Consider the following 24,813-nt stretch of genomic DNA (forward strand, 5'->3'; position numbering starts at 1 on the left):
AATTAATCTGGAATTCATTAATAGTTTATTCAGTCTTTGAAATTGTGAGCTAAATTTTTATGTCCTCTCTTTTTGTTTAAATTTTGGAACATCTTTTATATAGATAAATGCAATGCGGCGTTTGATGAAACAGACTTTCCGCTTATGTCTATCAGAACATTTAAAATCATATTTCAATTTTTTCTGGATTACTAATGATGCAAAACTAAGTTTCTTGATACCTTTCGAGGAAAATATTAGCTAAAAAGAGAACTAGTTTTAAGTGCTGTTACTGCACTAATTGATTGTATGGTGTTTCGGTACACATGTAAAGAGTTTCTTTAGGGTGTATACCTTATAGTAGAATTGCTATATCATAAGGTATGTGTATGTTTAACTTTTATCAGGTAATGTAAAACTGTTTTACAAAATGGCTATATAATCTCTCACTGGCAGTATGTGAAAGTTGCTATGCATTGTATTCTTCCAGAACATCACTTCCTGTGGCTCTTGTTTAGATTTTGCCAGTCTGGTGGATCTTTCATTGTAACTCACAGAGTTAGATTTCTGCGAGCCTCTGGTCACTACATTTTCATCAGCCAATCAGTACATAACCTTACTTTATATGTGTTTCTGTTTAAAGATATCTTATTTTACATACATACATAGATATTGTTTATTCATTAGCATTGGACTCACAGTCAACAGCACTATAACGCATGCCTCAATGTAGCTTATCTAACATATTTTTTCTGTAAGGCACATGACAGCCTTCTTGTGTTTAGAAACATTAGACAGCAGTTCAGCACTATATTTGGGGATTGATTTAGACAGCAAAATTGCCAACAACGCACAAAAATATAAAAAATGAGGCATTAAATAGACCATGAAAAGGAAGCTTGTTTATAGTCTGAGAGCTAAAACAAGAAGGTATGGTGTCTCTTGTTTGACCTCAGCTGGGAGAGTGTACATCTGGAGACTCAAATTTTTTGCTGCTCTGCTCATATCTGGGAATAACTGTAAAAGTGCTCTGAGTATTGATTTTGGTGTTACAAATAAATTTTAGTAGGCGAATTCACAAATAGAGAATCCATAATGAGGAACTACTGTACTGTAACTAGCAATTCATTTACCATATCTTAAACAGGTCTTAGAATCAGAAAGAAAGGCAAAGAGGACTCTGAAAAATTAAAATTAGCGTGATGAAATTTTAGGTCCTGACAGGATTCAGCAACTGGAAGCAACTGTGCATGGGGGCATAGCTGTAAAAGATATGCATGTTAACAGCAAGCTGACAGCTGACAAAGTGTCATGAGGGAGAAGACAAGAAAAATCTAAATAACGAACAAAAACAGAAGTATAACATTTAAGAGGTTGTTAGTGAATATAGAATATAAATAATATTCTATATTTCAGTAGCCTCTAGGATAGTGTTATTCAGTAAACTTTCTGCAGAGATGAAAATATTCTATAACGGCTCTGTATAATATGGTAGCTGCTAGCTACAGGTGGCTGGCTATTGAGCTCTTGAAATGAAGCTAGTGCAGCTGAGGAAAGCAATTTTTAATTTTATTAAATTTTAATTAGTTTAGATTAGATAGCCCCAGGTGGCTAGTGGCTATGTATTAGATTGCACAGAGCTAAGGCATCACTGTTATTAGGGTATACTGTTTGATGCTCACAGTGCTTTACTCTGTCAGTAAGAAATTTTAATTATGTCTGTTATGCAGCTTAAGCAGGTAAGGAAGTTAATGGTATAGGTTATCTAGAAGAGGGTGGAAATCAAACTCAAAGTTTCTTAGCTACTCCTGTCTTTTCCCAGAATGAGGGCTATATGTGTATGCATGGGTGCTAGGATATATAGCATGTTTTGAGAATGGCTCCCAAAGTGAATAAACCCTAAACATGTCTCTTTAAAGCTCATGTTCATATATGGGCGGGATAAGTAGAAACACAAATATTTTTCTTTTAATATGTATTATTTTTTTAAATGGCTACTAAATTGTCAGGACATAAATACTTATTAAGTTTTTTGGACCTAACCACTTAATAAACAGAACTGTTAATGTTTCTTTTGGCTTTGGATGCTGTCCTAGTTATTTATTGCTGTGTAACAAATTATCCCCAAACCTAGCAGTTAAAAACAACAAGCCTTTATTATTTCATACCGTTACTGAGAGTCAGGAATCTGAGAGTGGCTTAGCTGTGTGGTTCTGGCTCAGGAAAACAAAAGACTCATGTGCAGGGGAATGCTAGAATATATTTTTCATGGAATATTATCAACCATTTAAAACATTTTTATTTTTTAATTTTTTTTTAGGCGAGGCAACCCTTGGTTGACCTCACAGATTGCAAGGACCTTGTCAGTTTACAATCCCTTATTTTTTATTTTTTACGTCTACAGCATGTGGTCTTCCTAGGTCGTCTCCTGTTTAAGTACTAACCAGGTCTGACCCTGCTTAGCTTCTGAAATATTATCAGCCATTTAAACAAAATGAACTGACTTTATACCAGTTGACTTAGAGGAATTTCCACTGTAAAATGAGAAAAATAAGATGCAGAGAAGCGTCTGTAATAAGATTCAACTGTTACCTGAATAATGACTCACTCTCTTTCACCAATATTTGTGTATGTACTTATGTATATTTGTATTTGATACAAAGGAGCCCCCCAAAAAGATAGGAAAGGATACACATCTGATTGTTGGCATTGGTTATTTAAGAAAAGAGGGAATGAAGAAAACAAAAAAACAAAACATTTATTTAAAAAAGTTACTACCATTAAAAAACAACATATATGATATTCTACATATGTAAAGTTAGATATCTGTGTGAATGTGTGTCTTGAGAGTTAGGTTGAATTATTATGAAAATGGTGGTGGAATTCAGGTGATTTTTAATTTCTTTTAAATTGTACTCTTATACTTTTATCTCTTTTTTTTGATTATCATTTTAAATTATTGATAATTTGTATAAACAGAAAAAGATTACAACCATTTTCATTGTGATGGGGAGCAAATATTTTGAGACCTAATAAGAAAAGATTGCTGTTAATTCTGAATCATCTGTACTGGTAGAGAGTAAATGCAGCATGAGTGAAACCCCATAAATACTTTAAGATAGTAATTTTACCATTCTCCCTCATCAGATATGTTTTATAGGAGTTAACAATTCTTCCATAGAAAACATGTCTTTCAAAGTGACTGGCAAATACCTTAGAATTGGTTAACACGTATGGGCAGTTACAGATGTCTTAATAATTGCTTTAAGAAAGATTAGATCATAACTCTTTTTATAAGTTCCTTCTGAGGTAGTTTAAGTAAAAGTATGATATTAGGTAATATTCTTTGCTTTCTGGGGTTAGAGAGGACAGTTAACGTTGTTTTACAAACAGCAAGCATTCTGTTTTTGTATAATCTAAACAGGTCAAAGAAGCTTTAGTGATTATGTAATACTGCTGGGATGTGTGGGGGTGGGTATGAGTTAGCTTTTGTAATACACTCAGGTTATTCTTTCTCTGATGAGCCATATAATAATATTATAGGAGTAAGAGTTACTTGCAAAGTGAGTAAGGAAATAGAAAATATATGCATTTCAATGTAATTTTTTTTCTGTGGAACCAGTATATCAGTAAATTTATGAAGTTTCTTTATAGTATTTTGTCTGGGTTTATGAAAAGAGCATTGTATATATTGTGTAATACATTTTTGATTAACATAATTCACATACAGTGAAATGCATGAAACTTAAGTGTATAGTGTCCATTTTGAAAAATGTATACACAAATATAATTCACACCCCTATCAAGATAGGAAAAAAAAAAATGTTTCCATTATCTCAGAAAGATCTTTTCTGTCCCTTAACAGTGAATCCTTAACTCTCACACCTTCCACCCAGAGGCAAACACCGTTTGGATTTCTTATGCTATAGATTAGTTTTGCCAGTTCTAATATTTAATATAGGTGGAGTCATGGAGTATATATGTACTTTTTTTGTATGTAGCTTTTTATGCTTAGAATGGTTTTGATGTTTATCCATGTTGTTGTGTATGTCAATATGCCATTTCTTTTTGTTATAGACTACAATTCTGGTTTGTGGATATGCCACAGTTTGTTTATCCATGCTCCTGCTTATGGATTTGCAGTTTTAGTTTTTGGTGATTATGAATAAAGCTTATATAAACATTCTCTTACAAGATTTTAAAAATAATACATATTTTAGATATTGGTTAAATATCTAGAGGTAGAATTGCTGTATCGTAAGGTAGAGATATATTTATATGAAATTAACAGACTAGTTGCTTGACCAGCAGCTTCACCAACATTTGGTGTTGACACACATTTTAATGTAGTGATTATTGTTGGTATATGATGGTTTTATTTATAATTCCCTGATGCCTAATGATATTAAGCACCTTTTTCCACTTGCTTTTTGGCCTTTCATTTATCTTTTTTGTGAATTCTTTTACTTGTTTTTCAAAAAATGAGATGTTTCCTTTGTTATTACTGAGTTATAGAAGTTGTTTATAGACCGGATATAAATTCTTATTAGTTATGTATTTCAGATGTTTTCTCCTGGTCTGTGGCTTGCTTATTTATTTCTTAACACTAACCTTTATTATTTTTTAAAAGTTATTAAGGTATAATTGACATATAATAAACTTCACCTCAGTGTACAAATTGATGTTTTGATATATGTGTACACCCTTGAAAATACAACTACTCTTAAGATACCGAACATATCTTTTACTTCAAAAGTTTCCCATGTCTTTTAATCTCTCCCACCCACCTGTATCCTCCATCTCTAGGCAGCCACTGTTCATTCACTATAGATTCATTTGAAAAATCTAGGAATTTATATAAATGGAGAAATACAGTATGAATTTTTTCTCTGACTTATTTCACTCAAAATGATTATTTTAAGATTCATTCATGTTGTGGTTTGCATCAGTAATTCATACATTTTTGGTGCTTAGCTGAATTTCTTATATAGACATATCAGTTTGTTTATCCATAAAATGTAAGGAACTTAATAACAAAGGAAAAATAAAATATGGGCAGAGAACATGAAGAGAGACATTTCTCCTAAGAAGACATTCCTCTATTTGTATAATGACCAACAGACATATGATACAATGCTTAGCATCACTAATCATCAGGGCAATGCAAGCTAAAACCACAATGAAATACCACCTCACCCTGGTTACAATAGCTATTATCAAAAAGTCAACAAATAAACAAGTGTTGGTGAGGATATGGGAAACCTCGTGCACTGTTGGTGAGACTGCAGTTTGGTGTAGCCACTATGGAAAAGTATGATGACTCCTTGGAAAATTTAAAAAAATAGAACTACCATATGACCCAGCAATTCCCCTTTTGGGTATTTATCCAACAAAAACACTAATCTGAAAAGATATGTGCACTCCTATGTTCATTGTAGCATTATTTATAGTAGCCAAGATATAGATGTAACCTAGGTAACTGTCAATAGATGAATGGATAAGGAAAGTGTGGTGTGTATGTATATACAATGGAATATTACTTAGCAATAAAAAAGAATGAAATACTGTCATTTGCAACAACGTGGATGGACCTACTGTGCTAAATGAAATAAGTCACAGAGAGAAAGACATACTGCATGATTTCACTTATATGTGGAATTTTTTTAAAAAGATCAAAACAAATGAACAAGACAAAACAAAAACAGACTCATAGAAACAAACTGATGGTTGCCAGAGGGTAGGAGGGCGGAGGGATGGGTGAAAAAGGTGAAGAGGAATATAATCACAATAGGGTGATAACTTTGCACAGTGACAGATGGTTATTAGATTTAGTGTGGTGATCACATTGTAAGATACATAAATGTCAAATCACTATGTTGTACACCTGAAACTGATGTAGTAATGTATGCCAACTATACTTTAATAATAAAAAAGAAATTTTAATAGCTACTTAGAGTGTAAAGTATAAACAGTATATAAACCTAAACAGTTGTTATCATGTAGTGGTTAAAGCTTTGGCTTTGGGGTCGGTGAATTGGAAATTCTTTTAATAAGAGAAGGTCTTATTACAGTGAGTTAAACAAATACTCCCCCCGCCATTCACACGCACACAATTATAGAGTTAGGCAGCTGCTGGTGAAAGTTGAGTGGCTCACACAGGGCTCTCTCTGAGATTCTCCTGATCTTTTTCTTTATTGTTGCATAGTGGTTGTTGCAGCTGTAACTCTTCAAATAGAGAGATGGCATTTGTTTCAGAAAGCGAAACTTATCCCACAGCAAACTTCTGCTTACATTTCATTGACCAGAATTTTGTCATATGTCTACCCTTGTCTAGAAGGTGGCTGGGAAGAACTGGGTTGAAAATGGAGGTTGGGTCACCCAACTAACAGTGTCAACCACAGTCAGATTGATGGATTTTTAATCTAAGCTCTTTCATTTATTAGCTCTGTAACTATAGTCAAGTTATTTAGCCTTCCCAAGCCAGAATTTCTTTATCTATAAAATGAGGATGAAGAGGATAATTATTGTTATTAAAATACTACTCCTGTTCCTCATACTAAAATGAGATAATGCATGTAAAAATCAGAGCAATGTGCCATGAGTTACTGCTCACAAAATATTAGCTCTGATTATATTGTCATCATATTTCATGTCACCACCAGCTTCATTCTTTTATTTTGAGATAAAATTCAAATGATGTAAAATTAATCATTTTAAAGTATACAATTCTGTAGCGTTTAGTACATTCATGGTGTTGTGCAACTATCACTTATGTCTAGTTCCAGAATATTTTCATCACCCCATAAGGAAACCTGGTGTCAGTTAAGCACTCTCTCCTTTTCCTCTTAACCCAGCTCCTGTCAACTACTAATCTTTCTGCCTCTGTGGATTTACCTGTTCTGAATATTTAATGTAAATGGAATCAATCATACAGTGTATGACCTTTCGTGTTTGACTTCTTTCACTTAGCGTACTTTTGAGGTTCATCCACGTTGTAGCTTGCATTAGTACTCTATTCCTTTTTATGCCTGAATAATAGAAATACTCCCTTTTTGTTCATCCATTCATCAGTTGATGGACATTTATGTTGTTTCCACCTTCTGGCTATTACGAATACTGCTGCTCTGAACAATATGTACAAGTGTTTGTTTGAATACTTTTTTCACTTCTTATATACCTAGGAATAGAACTTCTGGGTCCTGTAGTAATTCTGTATTTAACTTTTTGAGGAACCACCAAACTCTGTTCTCTGTTGTCTACTCTATTTAAAATTGCCACCAGCAATGTATGAGAGTTGATTTCTCCACCAGCTCACCAATACTTATTATTTTATTTTTTTGATTATAGCCATCCTAGTGGGTGTGAAGTTTATTTCATTGTGGTTTTGATTTATGTTTCCTTGATGACTAATGATGAACATACCTACATGCGCCCATTGGCACTCTGTTTTACCTTCTTTGGTGAAAGGGCTGTGGAGGTCCTTTGCCCATTTTTAAATTAGGTCATCTTGTATGTTGTTGAGTTGTAAGAATTATTTATATATTCTAGATTTTAAACCCTTATCAGATATATCATTTGTAAATCTTTTCTCCCTTTCTATAGGTTGTCTTTTCACTTTCTTGATTGTCCTTTGATGCACAAAACTTTAATTTTGATACAATCCAATTTTTATATTTTGTTGCTTGTACTTTCGGTATTGTATCTGAGAATTCATTGCCAAATCTAAAGGCAGGAAGGTTTACTCCTATGTTCATCTGAGAGTTTTATAGTTTTAGTTCTTATATTTAGGTTTTTGATCTTAAAGAATTGATTTTGGACTAATTTTGAGCCATTTTAATTTTTCTGTATGTTATGAAGCAGGACCACCAGCTTAATTTTATCACCTGTATTACTATTATGAAGCATGAAGTCACTCTTAACAAAACATCTGAATCATTTTTTCTGAACAGCTTTTTCTATGTATTCAGTCAGTGGTAGTTTCCTTCTTAATTTTTATAATTGAAAACTGTCTGCATAATGTAAACTATATTCCCTAATTAACCGATCCCATTTTATCCTGTGTATAATAGGAAAACTTGAGCTACATCAGACATACCTATAGTAGGTCTGGGTTTTTTAATTTATAAATTTGGCAGGGGTGATTAGTAAATCTGTTTCTAGATTTAAAATTTTATCGTTGATTTTAACTGTGAATTTGCTATTGAAGTATAGTTGATGAGAATGTAATTGTTACTTTTGCATTCTAATCTTGTTTTATTATTTATTATCTTGTTTTATTTAATTATTAATAGTCTGTTATATCTTTTATCGAATGTCATGCCTTGATTATAAGTTATCTCACTAGTTCTTTTTTCCTCCTTCATCTACAGTGTTCAAGATGATGTAGTTTCCTGGGAAAAAGTAGTGGTATTATTATAGCCTGTATAAGGCTATTGAGTACTATTCTTTATCATTAAAAAAAAAAATCTGCCAGTGCAAGATAGACAGGATAGACCTTATATATTCTTCTGTTAGCTGTCCAAAAATTTAACTTTTAAAGTTGTCTAATTATTTGTTTCACATGGAGGAGGATATAATTTGGTTGTTCGTTTTTTAGTACTTGATTCTGAAGCTTGAAAGGCCTGCTATAGTCCAGAATATCACATTTGGAAAATATGAGAAAACTCATGTCTGCAACTTGAAGAAATTTAAAGTCTTTGGTGGAATGAATGAAGAAAATATGACAGAGCTATTGTCCAGGTGAGTTATAATTATGGGGCAGAAAGAGTTGTCTTCTAAAAAAGTTACAGTCTTAGTTTAGTCTCTTTGTAGCTAAATCTGAATGGTTTGATTTTTCTTTCAAGGGAGAAAAGAATATTTCCACTATCCTATTTCTATTGCCTTATTTTAATATTGTCTCTTGAGTTAGCTTTTTTTTAACCACCAGATACTGGTTAATATTGTTACTAAACAAGAAAGAAGAAAAATTTTGAGGTTTTTTTTTACTTCTTATTTTTCAGTTTTGTGTTTGAACTATTAATGATTCAGAAATACTTTCAACTTTAACCAGAATCTTTGCTATAAAAATATAGATTCTATCCAAAATATTAAGATTGATTGCCCTCATCCAGAACTAATATTCTAGAAATTTACTGTAAATTAGAGACTGAAAAGAGAAAAAGTATGTGACTGTACCTAGCACTGTGCCTACCACTTGGAAGGAGCTAGGTACATTTGAATTTTAATAGCGTAGACCACCAGGAATGAAAGTGTTCATTTACCCTCTAGGTAATGAAAAATCAGATAACCAATGGAATGGCCAAATAAAGCCATGGAGTTTTAGACTATATTCGTGACGCGTTATGTCTTATTAACACATACTTTATACAAGCAATTATTACATTTATACTGTATTAGATTTAAGTCATGAAAGTGTTTCAGGACATAAAGCAGCTTAAAGATAAGAGATCTTCTAAATATTTGCATCAGTATTGGTTTAAGTAGAGAGTTGTTATGGGTTTAGTTCTATTTAGGATAAAGTGGATGTTATTAAACCAACAGAGTAAGGTTGTCTTTGAAAATTTGTTGAGCTATAAAAAGAACATTGGCAACTTAATCATAATTAAATAACAATTTTTTAACAAATTCAAACTTTTGACTCTGGTTAAGTTGTAAGTTGTGTGTGAATTGTTTTTTATTTTTTTCTTACTGCTTGAATGTTTTTTGTTATATTCAGTTATACATTAAGGACACTAGATCATCACACGTTTCCATTCCTTAATAGTGAACATTTTTTATTAGCCTTCTAATAATTAAAATACAGTAATAATGCAGTTGATGTGGATGTATACATTTTGACCAGTATTCTCATGTTCAGTGACTTCGTTACATTGTCTTGGTCATTTATTTTGAGCATTGGTTTAACTTTAAAATCTGAGTATGGTATTAATCTGTGTTTTAATGTGTTTATTGAATTATGAAATCAGATTTGATAACCTTATTTTTTTTTTACAGTGGCTTAAAGAATGATTATAACAAAGAAACATTCACCTTAAAGCATAAAATTGATGAACAGATGTTTCCTTGTCGATTCATTAAAATAGGTAAGATTTTTAGCATTGTGGAAAAGAAATAATTTTTTTTTATAACATCAATTAGGAAACTACAGCCTATGGGCTGAATCCTGCAGGCACCTTTTTTTTTTTAATAAAAAATTTATGGAAACACTGCCACACAGGTTGTTTGTGTAATGTTGATGTCTCCTTTTTCACTAAAAAGGCAAAGTTGAGTGGTTGCAAGAGACCATGTAGCCCGCAAAGCCCAAAATATTTACTATTTGGACGTTTGTAGAAAAAGTTTTCTGACCTGTGCTTCATAAATCTATAGCTAAGTGACAGTTATTTTAAGTGGAATCTTTTACAAATATTTTCTCATTTGAAAGTTTCTTAAAAGATTTTATGAGATGAAATAGTGATTTGATTGCCTTAATTGTTTTATGGAAGGTTTATCAGTCTTTCTAAAGCTACAACATTTTAAAATCAAATACCCATGAATTCCTTAAGGCAGTGTATTATGGTAATTTTCTGTTCTCTTCCTTTTGGTGAAATGTTGGTCAAACATATAAAACTAATTTCATGACCTTAAGTAATAAGTTGCAAAGTAATGTTTGAAAAATACTATACTACCTAAGGCATGTATTTGTTTACCAAGTGTTTTAGCTTAAGAAAGTATTTGTAATGCCTCCTCAAAATTAGTGTGTTTAGAGTTATTTTGGCTTCTTTTAAATATTTAATATTTAGAAGGTAAAATTTATTATTTAGAAAGTTAAGGACTCAGATCTTTTAATTTCCATCTATATTGCATACCTTTGAAAATATTATGTTAAAATTGGGGTTAAAGTAAGTCAGGTCCCTTAAAGAATAATAATAAAAGCCAGAATCCCATGTTTTGATGTGAGAGAAAAATTCCTCTTTTGGAACAAGCAGTATACTTCATACAGTGTTATTCTATCAAGAGTTGGCCTGTTCATTTTAAGTCAGTTCCTTTGGGCAAAAATAGTATGTGAAGTCTTAATAAACACTACTTACAGAGGGAAAACTATTTTTAGAATGGTTGGGCTGTCCAGTGTGTTACATTTTTGTAACTATAGTTTCTGTTGTTATAATAAAATAGTTGTAAATAAAAACCTGTGTCCTGTTTTCCTGTGAGAATTTATGAACAAGAACATTTTTAAAAATAAATTTAACTCTTGGTTGTTTCTTTTGTACTAATGAGTATCCTTTCCTCAGCATACAGACACTCAGTTCTTACAGACTCTCGCATAGCTTTAAACAATTCTGTGATCTTATATTTCAAATGTATAAGCAGCGAAAATATATTTTCATATAATACATTTAGATTTTAGTTTTAAACTACTTATTCAACTTCTGTTTTGCCTAGTCATACAAAATGAAATATTCTCTCTTTTTTTAAAAGTTCTTTTTTTAGTGCTTATTTGTATATTTCCTACGGTCATTAGTTTTCTTCGAAGGAAAATATCTACTACCACTGCTTCTGTAGCTCTCAGTCCTCTGGTGTTATTCATTAGAAGTATGAATAAAAGTCTCTTTTACATAGTTGCATAGTTTCTTCCCTTTAAATTTTATAAGAGAGGTCTCTTATGGACCAGTTAGACAGACGTTCAGCTGCTTGAAGACAAGCAGTTGGATCTTTTCCAGCCCTTTCTATCAGCCTTTTAATTATAGAGCGTGATGATGTTTTTTACTTTACCCTGGTGGGTTAGTTTTATGGTATTCAGTTGAAATGTTAATTGGAGCTTTCCTAATAATTGTAGACCTTAGTAACTCGGTTGCTGTTTAGGATATTAATATTTAGATAACTTCATATTTCTCACTTTTCTATTAAAAGATATTGATGGTCTACAGTATCTTTGCTTTCCAACCTTTTTCCAATATTCTCTTGATAATTTTTTTTTGAACATAAGGAAAATATGAAACCAAAAGCTTGTACAGTAGTTTAGTGTTTTTAGTTTATCACTGTTTGTTTTCTTTAAAATTATTTCATTAAACAAGAGTGATGTGTATGTAGCTTTATTTTGTTGGTAATTTAGCACAAATATTTGTTTACCTCATTTGTATAAATTGTTAGAGTTCTCCTTAAAAGAATGTGTTTGCGTATGTCATATTTATGTTCTATAGTGATATGTGTGAAAGGTCTTAGTTTATTTTAAAAAGTTTATCCTTAAACAACACAATATCTGTATGTAGTCAACTTTCAATTATTCACCGTAATGGAAGGGAAGAGAAGCAAGACTAACTCAATGGCAGATAATCTCCGAACCATGCTCTGACATCTAAATATGATCATTTGCATTGATAATGAATATAGCTTATTCATTAAATTTAGCTTAAACCAAATTTGAGTTAGTGTGTTTAAATAATTTAAGCTCTTATTTATGAGGGAAGTGATTTCATTTTGAATGTCTCTTTTTGTGCATTTTTATACTTATATTCATATAGCTCTTGTTTACATACCTTCTTAAACATAGTATTTTGGGTACTCTAGGAAAAATATGCACAAATATAATGTGAACCATCATGTCATTTCAGTAGTCATTATTTAGAGCTTCTTACGTTTTTATTGTTTTTGTTAGTTTGTAATTGCTTTCATATGTGGTATCTCATTTGAAATTATACTGGCACGTAAAATCTTTCTTGGTTGAGGAAACTGAGGGTAGAAGTCAAATGATGTGTCCCAAGCTACATAGCTAGTAAGTAATAGATCAAAGACATAGCATTTGGTATATGCTTTTGGATATGAGCTTGTATTGCTTTAGAGTTAATAGTAATAGTAGATATCATTTAATGAAACATCCTCCTAACACTCAGTGAGGTAAGCATTATTACATTCACTTTACAGATGAGGAAATCGAAGTGTAGAGGTTAAATGGCTGGACCAAAATGATACAGGTAATAAAATGTAGAGATGAAATACAAACTTAAGTCTGCCCACTGCCAAAGATTGAGTTCTTTTATTATGTGATATGTATGAGTTTTGTTTCCTCAGGTAGATTGTGAAATCTTGGGGATAGCAACCCTGTCTCTGTTTCCTCAGATTTCAGAAGTACCAAGCAAACTGCTTGCCCTCATTAGAGATATTGCATATATACTTTTTGAGTTTGTTGTACAAGAGTTTAGAAGGATTAATCAGTGGCTTCATGAAGTTAATGGAAGAAAAGTTACATCTGTATTCTCTAACATCTAATGTATTTAGAATTTCTTCCAATTATAAATATAGGTAATAATATTAGAAATACTTGTGACTTGTCAAAGATAGAAGTTACAAATTTTTCCCATCATATTGTAGCATGGCAGATACTATAACTTTGAAATTATGAAATTACTAGACTTGCCTCTAGATCTTGTTATCAAATGTGTTATAAAAAAGTATATTTCTGTATCATAATTTTGTTTTTTCATTTTATAACTATATTTCAGTACAGTTGGTTTACTCTATAACCCTGTGTTTTTTCTTTTATACATTTAAACCTGAGGGTGGGTTGGGTCACAGGGTTCACTGAACAGCCAGAGGGGTTTATGGAACAAAAAAGGCAAAGAGCTCATGCTGGAGTAATGTCTTTAACAGGACTTAGGTGGATTTGAGAGTTGGCCTTAGGAAGAAGCTTGGTTTCCATAAGGTCTGTAGGTAAAGAAAAATTTAGTTAAGAAGAAGAATTATTAATTGAGAGACCAGATTCGAGAGAGTAAATTAAAAAATTGGAAGGGAAAATCTCAGTGGGATATTAGATCAAATGAGAGAAAACAAAGTGGAATGGGATGAGAATATTAGTTACAGATGACTAGAAGGGTTTAAATTCTGATTCGTAGCCAAGATAACAGCTGTGTGAGAAAATTAGCAAGGTGAGGTAGGGGCAGAAGAGGTACTTGGCAGGCCTCTTGGAAAGATTCTGGGAGAGTCCTGGTTTTTGATAGATGGAATAACTTGGATTTCTATGGAGTTTTGGATTTTTGTGACCTGGATAGTTGTGGGGGCTTTAGGGATTCAGCCTGCATTCTGGATTCTCAGGAGTATTTAAAAGACTAGGATGAGTACTAAGTCTGGGGGTTGGGGAGATACCCTGGCAGTGGCCCTTCATGAGAATATCTGGAAAGGTAACATTTAAAAACTGTACTAGTAAAAGGAAAATTAATATAGTAGTAATAGCTAATAGTAGTAGCTAACTTTATTGAGTACTTACTATAGTTCAGTTACTGTGCTGAGTGCCAAAGCACTTCACTTATTCCATTAATTCTATAGTAAAATAGATGCCCTCTTTCAGAATGGTTAATCTTGAAATTTTAGGGTCTTCCAGAACCTGATCTTAAAATTACTAGCATCTTGTAATAGCTGTTTTAGCCACCTAGACAAGAGTTTCCCAGGTGATACTGCCAAAGCTCACTGAATGTGCCGCAGATGTGTTTCATTGTGTTGAGGCGTTGACCCTGCTCAAACCTAGAATAGCAGGAGCCTACAGCTCAGTACCCTTGTGTGCCATAAAAATACTACCATTTGCTATGCATGCCATTATGAAAAAGGATGAGAAGCTCTAATCTTGATGATCAGATCTGTGTCTGATTGTCCCTTGGGGAGAACTGGTGGTTGAATCCTAGGATACAAACTCTTAGCCTTGGGAATGTGTATTAGGAGTTTCTAATCTTTTAATCTGAGGGGCGAGCAAAAACATACTTCTTTGGGGAAGAAAGAACATGTGCTTGGAGCTCCAATTCACATTTAGATTGCCAACATATAATACATAGTATGTCTAATATAGATTATTAATGTTAATACCACCAAAAATTATGTTAAAATTTAAAATATGTGTGCATCATTTTGCTCATTCTGTACATACCCTTTAAATTGGTTAAAAATTAACTACAATTGACCCTTGAACAGCAGGAGTTTTAACTGGGTGGATCCACTTATATGTGGATTTTTTTCGATAAATATACAGTCAGCCCTCCATATCCCTGAGTTTCACATCTGTGGACTCAATAAACCATGAATCAAAAATTATTTTCAGTCCATGGTTAAGAATCCACAGATCCAGAGGGCTGACCGTATACATTTATCTACACCATTTATATAAGGGACTTGAGCATTTGTGGATTTTGGTATTTGTAGAAGTTCCTAGAACCATTCCCCTGCAGATGCCAAGGGATGACTGGAATTTTGGGGAGTCAAGTTACATGTGAATTTTCGACGATTCAGAGGTCAGCACTCCAACCTCCTTGTTAGTTCAAGGATCAGCTGTGTACTCTTCATTCATCTGTAATACACAATGTTCTCATGTGATGACTTCCTACTTAGCCCCCTCCCCGCAATATTCTCTGAAAGATGTTAAGAATTAGAACAATTTTATTCTAGAAATATTTCTGTTGGGCCATCAGGTATATAGAAAAAATCTCACTAAAACACAATTGCTCGAGAGGTTTTAATAAATGATCATTTTTACTGGGACTTGAATAGATACAATGGAAGATTTTTTTCTCCTGATTTTATTGAACTTGGACCTGGAACTTGAGAATGGATTTCAGATCTCTAATTAATATTAAATATCTAGTTACCCTTATAGACTATGTTCTTGGGACCTTGGGTTTAGAATCCTATTTTATTCTGACTCTTTTACTAGTTAATGGTTATTGCTCTAATGTACTAAATAAACTTTTAAAATAGTACATAAAGAAATGAACATCAAAACATGATGATAATTTACTATTCATTGTATAAACCTTTTTGAAATTTTTGTTGTTTGCATATTTAAACTGAGAAATCCGTATTAAACATCTCAGGAATCCTTCATATATTCTGATGACTGGTGGCTACTGCCTGTGTCTGTCTTCATTCACACAGCTTCCTTTAGATGACAGGATGGGAAAGCATCTGTTACATCTTAGCTCCTCATTAAGTCTGATATGCCAAAAAAGAGCTGTGGACTTGGAAATTAGTAGCCCTGATGTCAGATATGGTTGACATTCTGTTTTGATATCTAATCAAAATTTGACAAGTGTTAGTTTCTTAAAGGTAATTGCATTATTCACTTTGAACTATACCAGTGTATATTAAAGTCTGTTTGCCTGTCTTTGAGTTCATCTTTTATCTGTGCATGGTTTTGTGACATCATTTATTGGTCATTTAGAAAATATGATTCACTGAGTTATACAGGTCTTCCAAATGTTAAAACATTTCATTATATAATATTTTTAAAAAGCACATTCATTAACATCACCACGAATATCATCAGAAAAGTCTTAAGTATTAGGAAGTAGTTAAGCTCACAGCAGCAGTGGATACCAGTTTTCCAAAATTCTAATTTTCCTTTGAAAGCTTGAATTTTATCTTTGGCAACAAATAGTTGTTTTCCTTGAAAGGACAGGTAAATAAATGTCTGGCAAATACCCAAAGCTAAATCATCATAATGGTCTTTCTTTTAAAAAAAAAAAAAAAGTGGTATTCTGTAGGGGTGGGCGGGGACAAATGGCTCTTTCAGCACACAGTTCTAACAATTGTGCAGGTCCTTTTCTCTGCAATAACCATCATGCTTCGAGATGCAGCAAAAGTGCTTTATTTGTACTTCTCATTGTGTCACACAGAATATTAAAAAAGATGTGTATTTAATGATAGAGCTTTATTAAGATTAGCTTTTACTGCATCAGGGAATTCATAAATGAATTCTTTTTTTTTTAACTGCAAGTGTGTGATGATAAAAAATACAATGCATTAGGTGTTGTTGTATGGAATACTGGTACACTTCTGTGCTGCTACTTTTTGTGACTACCAAGGTGCCAGCAGTTTTATTCATCATTGCTTTTACACCATGAGTATAAATGTTAGTGCACTAAAAATAAATGCTGATAAAGTCCTAGTTTTATTATGAAAAATAGTTTTGACTACATGAGACCTCCTGAAAGTATTTTTGGAAATACCCAGGAGCCTGTGGATCCCATGTTAAAAACTTCTCGTTTATTTTGTCACTACTGATGTAAAATGTTACCTCATCCTATGTCAGATTCCTCTGAATCCCTAAGAGAGTTTTGGATGTACTCTCCTCCAGTGATTACTTTCCTTTTCCTTCACTAATACCAAACTTATAATTGCTGTACCTTTTTAGTACGTTAATTTTCTTATTTTTATTATTTTGTGTATTCTTGCATTACTTTTCAGATAAGCTGGTTCAGTTACATGTCAAGAAAACAATGGATATATACCATTGGAATTTTGATTGCGATTATATTAAAATTATAATTAATTTGAGGGGAATTGACATGTTTACAAAATCGATTTTTCCCATCTAGGCACATAGTATGTTTTTTCATTTATTCAGTTAAGTTAAATTTTATATTTTCTTAAATAGATCTTGCATATTTTAAAGTATATTCTGAGATATTTTAAGCTGTCTTCACTATTATAAAGGGGCCTTTTTTCATTATATTTTCCAGTTGGTTATTATAGGTGTAAGGAGGTTGATTTTTATATGTTTACCTTGCATACACATTTTTAAAAAGTTTTTCAGTTGAATCTTTTGAATTTTTTAAGTAGGTAGCAATGTCGTTTCAAATGAGAATAGTTTTTCTTACTTTGCATTTCCCCCCTTATTGCACTGGCTAAGATTTCCCATATAGTACTGCATAGTAGCGATATTGGGCCTCTTTGTCTTGTTCCTGACTTGAGTGGCAATACTCAACGTTTCTCCATTAGGTTTAATTTTTGAGGTTTTTGATACTTAAAATCTAGGAAAGGAAGTTTTTTTTGCCTTCTATTTCTTATATATTAAGAGTTTTTTAATGACTAGAAAGTACATTTTATTAGCATGATTTAAGATCATCACATTCATTTATCTTTTTCTTAATGTTGTGAATTATTTTAATATAGCTCCGATTATTGAACCATCCTTCTATTCCTGGAACGAATTCTATTTAGTTTCAGTGAAAACCTGGTAGAATTTTTTGCACTTAAAAATTTTTTTTGAATATAAATTCCTAGCTGAGATTGGCCTTAAATCTTTTTTCTTCTAGTTTTATTTTTAGGATTATGTTACTTTGATAAGTAGTTGAACTTTGAATCTCTTTCTGTGTTCCAATGTAGTTTAAATTATATAGTAATTATTTGTTTCTTGTGGGTGTGATAAAATTTGCCTGCTAAAATCTTCTATCCCTAGCCCCATTCCCATTTAGGGGGTGTGGTAGGGGGATATATAAGTGACCACTTTGAATTTATCTTGCAATGTTTTTATAATTAAGGATACTTCATGGTGGCGTGGATCATGTTTCTTTTTGCCACTGTAGCCCTGGCACCTAATAGTTCAGTGCTAGGCATATAGAAAGTGTTCAGAAAATTTGTTGAATGGATCTTAGTAGGCTTGAATAGTGATTTTACTTTACTAAAGTTTTATTTGAACTATGTTAATTTTTTTTCTTTTTCTTTTCTTTGTTTTTTCTTCTCAAAGTTCCACTCTTATCCTGGGGACCCAGCTTTAACTTTAGCATCTGGTATGTTGAACTTAGTGGCATTGATGATCCTGATGTAGTACAACCCTGTCTCAACTGGTATAGCAAGGTAGGACTGTATTTTTAAATCCCAATTTTATATTTTTAATAATGGTAAAGGGAGAATTGTGTCAGTTTCTTGTCTTCATTGAGAATAATTTAAAATATTGAGAATAGTGATAATTACTATTACTAATCAACATTTATTAAGCATTTACACTCTGCCAGCTTTTAAGCAATCTTTATAACTTATTTAATCATAACCACTCTATTTGATTGGTATAGTCATTAACCCCATTTTACAGATGATAAAATGAAGCACTGAGAAGTTAAGTGTTTTGCCTAAGTTCACACAGTTACAAATGTTCAAGACAGTATGTAAACTCAGGCAGTCTGGCTCCAGTGTCTGCCATTATAGTATTATACACATCTGACCCTGAGTTTTGTTTTTAAGCTATATTGATAGAAATATTTAAACACAGTTTTTAGTAGGGATAGATATGGTTCTAAATGGCTTTTATAATACATTCATCCATTATATTTGCGTTGATTAAAATAAGAATGTTTATTTTTCCTTTTAGAGAATTTAAAATAGTTTTTATAAATATTGTGCTTACAGGAAGAATAAAAATTGTATTTAACAATTTTATTCATAGGTCATTTTGTGCAATAGTTGCAGCCTGAAAAATGTGAGTTTAAATTATTGAGAAATAGGTCTTTTGGTTTTTTGAACACCTTTTATGCTTCATTTTTGTTTTTAATACATGTTAATTTGACTCTTGGCTAATATTTTTTAAAGGTGGGACTCTCTTCCATGTTAAGAAGGTGATAAAGCTTAGTCAAATTACCAGTTTCTGATATTTTTATTTGCAAGTGGGGTAAACTGATATACTCTTAGGAGATTGGGAAGCATTGTAGATTTTTTCCTAAGGCTTTTTTGTATGGAATTTCAGCTCTTTTTCTGGTCAGCTTAATTGAACTTTTTCTTTGACTAATTTGTTTTTTGCATTTGATTATATTCAATTTAAAATAGACCCTGACTTTCAGTATTTTCTGTATTTTTCATAATTGTGGGATTTCTTATAAGTTCTTGCAAGGCAGAGGTGATATTTTTAAACATTAAAAATCACCTTCGCGGTGTTATGTACATAATTGATAGTATATGCTTAAAATTTCTAAATGTGGTTCTTTAAAAAAAAGGATTTAGCTCCTCTGATAGTTGAATAAAATGTTCCCTTTAGTTTATGATATGTATGTGTTAATATACTCACACAAATCTCTTGATATTGCAGGAAGTTGTAAACTTCACTTCTTTCTCCAACACTGTAGAGAGATTGTATTTGAGAACTTAAAATTGTTCAACCACGTTTCACTTTTCAAGTTTTCTATATTTCTTATGAACCTCTAGGAATTAAAGTCTTTACACTCTTTGAGTTTCAATCTTTTTTGAAGCATTAAAATTCTATTACTTCATAAATCCTCTCCTACTATGTATCCATATACAGCCTGATAGGAAATATAAAACGTGAATGTGATTCAGACTCCTAAAGTTTAAATAATTGAAAAGGTATTACTGTTTAATATTGTTCTGGATAGTTATGATAAATCTTTATTTATAGGCCAGTGGTAAGAAACTAATAATGTAAAATTAGTTTGGGTATAAGATCATTTTTTTTTTTTTTGTTACTTGATAAACATTTTGGTTAACTATAGTGTTTAAGGAAGAGTGTTTCGATAACCTTATTAATAAAAAAAAATCAGCCAGCTGTAAACTGCTGATCTGTTCCAAGTCTTGTAAATCTCCCTAAAAGATAATATTTTATTTTCTTGCCTTATTAAAGGATATTGCTTACAAGTAAATCATATTTTTGTTTGGTTTTCATGTATTGCTTCTGTGTCAATTTATTTTGTTAATCCTTATTTATAAATTTGCGCAAATCTCATAACATATTCTTGAAGTTAACTAATTTTTAAATTTTTAAAAAATTCTCTGTATGAACTTGTATTTTTGGCATCATCCTGTTAGGGGAAGGAGTTAGTAGTAGTAGTAAATTGAACATTCCTCTTTTTGGATTCTATTTAATTGAGATTTTTACTTATTGCTATTTAATAGATGGAGTAGCCTAGGTTTAGAAAAAAATTATTAAATTTAAATATCTCTTTCTGATGACTTTGAGTCATAAAACCTGTTTGTGAATTTGAAATACATAAATATTTGATATTTATCATTCAAGTGATACTAAGAACCATGAACAAAAAGCATAATATAATTTATATACATTATTAATGGTTTCTGTGCTTTCAGTACCAACATTGTAATCTGATTAGTAAAAGCTATGGAAGTTACAATTTTTACAGTCTTTAGTGGACTTTGATAAATAGTTTTTCAAAAGCTTTTCTTGAAAGTTGAGTTTCTAGGTCTGTTCTCATTTTTTTTATTTTTTCATCTTTATGAAATATATACGTGTGTATATGTATATATATATCTTCATGTGTTTCATATCTTTCTGCTACGTACTTTGTAACCTTTGGCAAGTTATTACAATTGACTAAGCTTCAGTTTTGCCATTTAAAAGTGAAAATAATCATGACACTAATGAATAGGGCTAGTATAGTGCTTAGCACATCGTAAATGCTCACTTTAAGTTGTCACTTAATATTTCCAATAGTAATAACTAAGCAGATCTCTTCTTTTCATATTTTTCTTGTGTTCCAGTAGTACCGTGAACAGGAAGCCATTCGCCTTTGCCTGAAACACTTTAGACAACACAATTATACCGAAGCCTTTGAATCACTGCAAAAGAAAACCAAGATTGCCCTGGAACATCCCATGCTAACAGACCTGCATGACAAACTGGTGTTGAAGGGTGATTTTGATGCTTGTGAAGAGCTGATTGAAAAAGCTGTAAATGGTATGTTATAAATACATAAATTTTGATTAGGGTGATTTCAAATATATGCACAAAACAGTTTTTTAAAAAGAATGTAGGATTATGCCAGTTATTAGTTTCCCTTTTTTTTTCCCTTCCTTGTCTTTTCACTCTGTAACAACTGTTAGTTAGCTCCTTGGATTAGAGATTTAATCAGAGAAGTTCCCCCCCGCCAAAAAAAAAGAAAGAAAAAAGAAGGGTTCATAATGTAATAAGACTTGAGAAAACAGAAATTCTTTGAACTCACATATCTAAATCTAATTGATCATCTTGGGAAACCATGCACTTAGGAATGCTAACATTGACTAGGACTAAACCATGTTAGAAAAAGGCTTTTAATGTTACTTGTAGTATTAGTGGTCTCTTCTTTTACATATTTTTGTTAACAGCAAATTGTTATTTTTAAATAATGTAATTTGGGGATTGGGATGGTTGATAAGCCAAACAATGTTATTAGTAGGCAGTTATAATGAATGACAAAATGTATATTGGAAACATAAGTCAGATGCAATTATGAATGCTACATAATTGCTGATTTTCTTGTGTGGCCTGTAATCTGGTTTTGAAAGGTAATTGTTTTGGATGATGACACCCATTTGAATATTTAGAGTCTGATATGTCTTGTTATTTAAAAAAGGATCTCTGTTGTCGCTTTATAGAATGGCATCCTTTTAAAAAACCTCCCACGGTGATTTTCATGGTTTCAAAGAACAGAATAGTTTCTTGTGGTTTAATACAAAAATATTTTGTCTTTGTCCAATTCCTGGCACACTGCTCTTAAAATCTCTGGAATATGTGGAGGAATAAGAATGTCTTTTGTATGCTGAGATAACTGGTCCCTAGATGGCTTCAAATCTCCAGAAAGACCAAACCATATGATTAAGAGGGCTAGAACTTCAGTTCCCTCATACTTCACCCCACTCCCAATCTGAGTAGTGGAGAGGGGTCAGAGATTGAGTTCAGTTACCAATGGCTGATGTTTTAATCAATCATGTCTACATAATAGAACCTTCCCCCAAAGCCCTAAACAGTAGGGTTCAGAGAGATTCCAGTTTGATGAACATTTCTGGGTACTGGGAGAGTGGTATGCCTAGAGAGGGCATGGAACGTGTGTGTACACACACACGCGCGCGCACACATGCACGCATGCACACACATACATCCACCCACCTTGCCCACCAGTACCTTGCTGTATGCCTTTTTTCCATTTGGCTCTTCCTAAGTTGTATCCTTTATAATTAACCAATAAGAATAAGTAAAGCACTGTCTCGAATTCTGTGATCACTCTACTGAATTATGAACCTGAGGAGGGTTGTGGGAGCCCCTGATTTATTAGCTGGTAGGTTAAGAAGTGTGGGTGTTCCAGGACTTGTGCTTGGCATCTGAAATGGGATTGTCGTTTAGAACTGAGCCCTGTAACTTGTGGAATCAGGTGCTAACTCCAGATAGATAGTGTCAGAATTGAATTGAATTGTTGGATACTTGGTTGGTGTCAGGGAACTGGAGATAAAACCCTGTGCATTTGATGTCAGAAGCAATTGTGAGTAAAAACAGCCTAGTGCTCAATATAAAACTTGTAGAATGAAATTTGGTGAATCATTTTATAGAAAGAAAGAATAATAGACTTTCTCAATGCTCTGCTTTCATATATTTTAATCTTATCACTGTTTCCATCTAGTATTATTAGGTACTCATTTATTAGATATTTAAATTTTATAAATTTAAAGTTAACTTAAAATATTTGCTTCTAGCTCTGATGAGTTATAATAACAAACCTGCCTCTCAGCTTGTACATTGTTACTGCTTATTTCATTGGTAATATTTGCAAATAAATGGCTATATTTGAAATAGAGTATACAATGAAATATAAGCAGATAGAATATATATGATAATCTCTTCCCAGACCATTAAAATATCACCAGTGAAAGTATATATTTATGTATGTATACCATCTTGAAGAATGAATTCTATACATTTTTTACCCTTATGAGAGTTAGAAAAGCACAAGTAATTTTATGGCATTTTTGTTTCAAATCTTTAAGGCGTGTAATATTTTGTTAAGGTAAATAACAATAACAGCAACAAACCACTGACAACTTAATGTAATTAGGCTAAAAACAGCTATATTTTAAAACTGTCTTTTCAGCAATATATTCATTTAAAAGAATTTGTTAAAATCCCATCTAATTCTGATACTACAGAGACTTATCCTCTGGCTCTAGGAAGGAACCACGTTATATTGGTAGTAACTCTACTCTTGAGACTTAGAGCCAAATCGTATTTTTTGTGCTCCTCAATTGGCCTGCAACAGTGTTTAATTAATAAACATTCCTTCCAGGGTTGTTCAGTTTGCTGCTGACTTCACTGATGATAATTTGTTGGACAAATAAGGAAGTAAACACTGCAGAGTTTTTGGCCTCTGTTCCATTAAAAACATAGCGGAGAAGGGCAAGGAGTTCCTGCTTGCTAAATAGGAAAGTCTAAGGAATCAAAATCATCTTCCATCAAGCATCTTATAACGGAAGAACAAAAATTACTTTTAGTATATGTGGTATATTACTCCGCTCTTCAAATATGGTCTATATTTTAAGAAAGTGTCTCTAATAGGCTTCCTATTTGCCTAGAAACATCTCTACATTTACATTTAACTTAATTAAAGGTCGTTCTTGAGCCAGTCATTGCTACTTCCTCTCTGACAATGTCAGGGAAAAAAAGGTAGAATCCAGTGAAGATGGACAAAAGTCATCACCCAGGAACAGGAAGTTCTCAAAGAAATCCTCCCTTTGCAGTGTTTATTTCCTATGAAATAAAAGTTTACTTTTGTGAGATAAGGATAGGATAAAGTTTAATTGTTTAATGAGTAGTAACACTCCAACAGGCTGACTAGTTCCAGTGTTTCTTAAAGTTTCAACTTGAGGTCTTTATCTCCTTTCATCTCTCCTCTTTTACTTCCTTTAACCCTCCCTCCCTCTTCCCCTCTTCTTTTTTCTTCCTTTCTCTTGCCCCCCTTTTATCTGTCCCTTCTCACCCCTTGGTTTATGCAGTGATTGTTAATTATATGGTAGGCCTATTTTCCTCTTTAAGTTTTTTAAGTGAGATCACAAATCTTGTTGGTGTTAACTTTCCTCTTGTGGTGAGGTTTTTAACTCCAAATTTAGTATTGTTAATAGTAAAGGGCTATTTATATTCTGTATTTCTATTTGAGTGATCATTGGTAGTTAGTTTGTGTCTGTTGAGGACTATGCTCATTTCATCTAAGTTGGTGAATTTATTGGCATAATTCATAATATTCCGTTATTATCCTTTTAATACCTTTATGTCATATCTTATTCTTGACATTGGTAAGTTTTTTTTCCCTTAGTATTCTGGCTAGAGATCTGTTA

General features: G+C 32.3%; 1 protein-coding gene across 1 annotated transcript in view; it reads left to right on the forward strand.

Annotated features, from left to right (window-relative positions):
* The window catches only part of MKLN1 (muskelin 1), a 156,766-nt gene that overhangs the window by 42,493 nt on the left and 89,460 nt on the right, over positions 1-24,813 (forward strand). The window contains 4 exon segments of the mRNA XM_011357241.2: positions 8,576-8,718; positions 9,973-10,061; positions 18,461-18,570; positions 21,220-21,412. Coding sequence (XP_011355543.1) covers positions 8,576-8,718; positions 9,973-10,061; positions 18,461-18,570; positions 21,220-21,412 — 535 coding nt within the window.

The sequence above is a fragment of the Pteropus vampyrus genome, unplaced genomic scaffold (genome assembly GCF_000151845.1).
Source record: "Pteropus vampyrus isolate Shadow unplaced genomic scaffold, Pvam_2.0 Scaffold33, whole genome shotgun sequence".
Classification (NCBI taxonomy): Eukaryota; Metazoa; Chordata; class Mammalia; order Chiroptera; family Pteropodidae; genus Pteropus; species Pteropus vampyrus.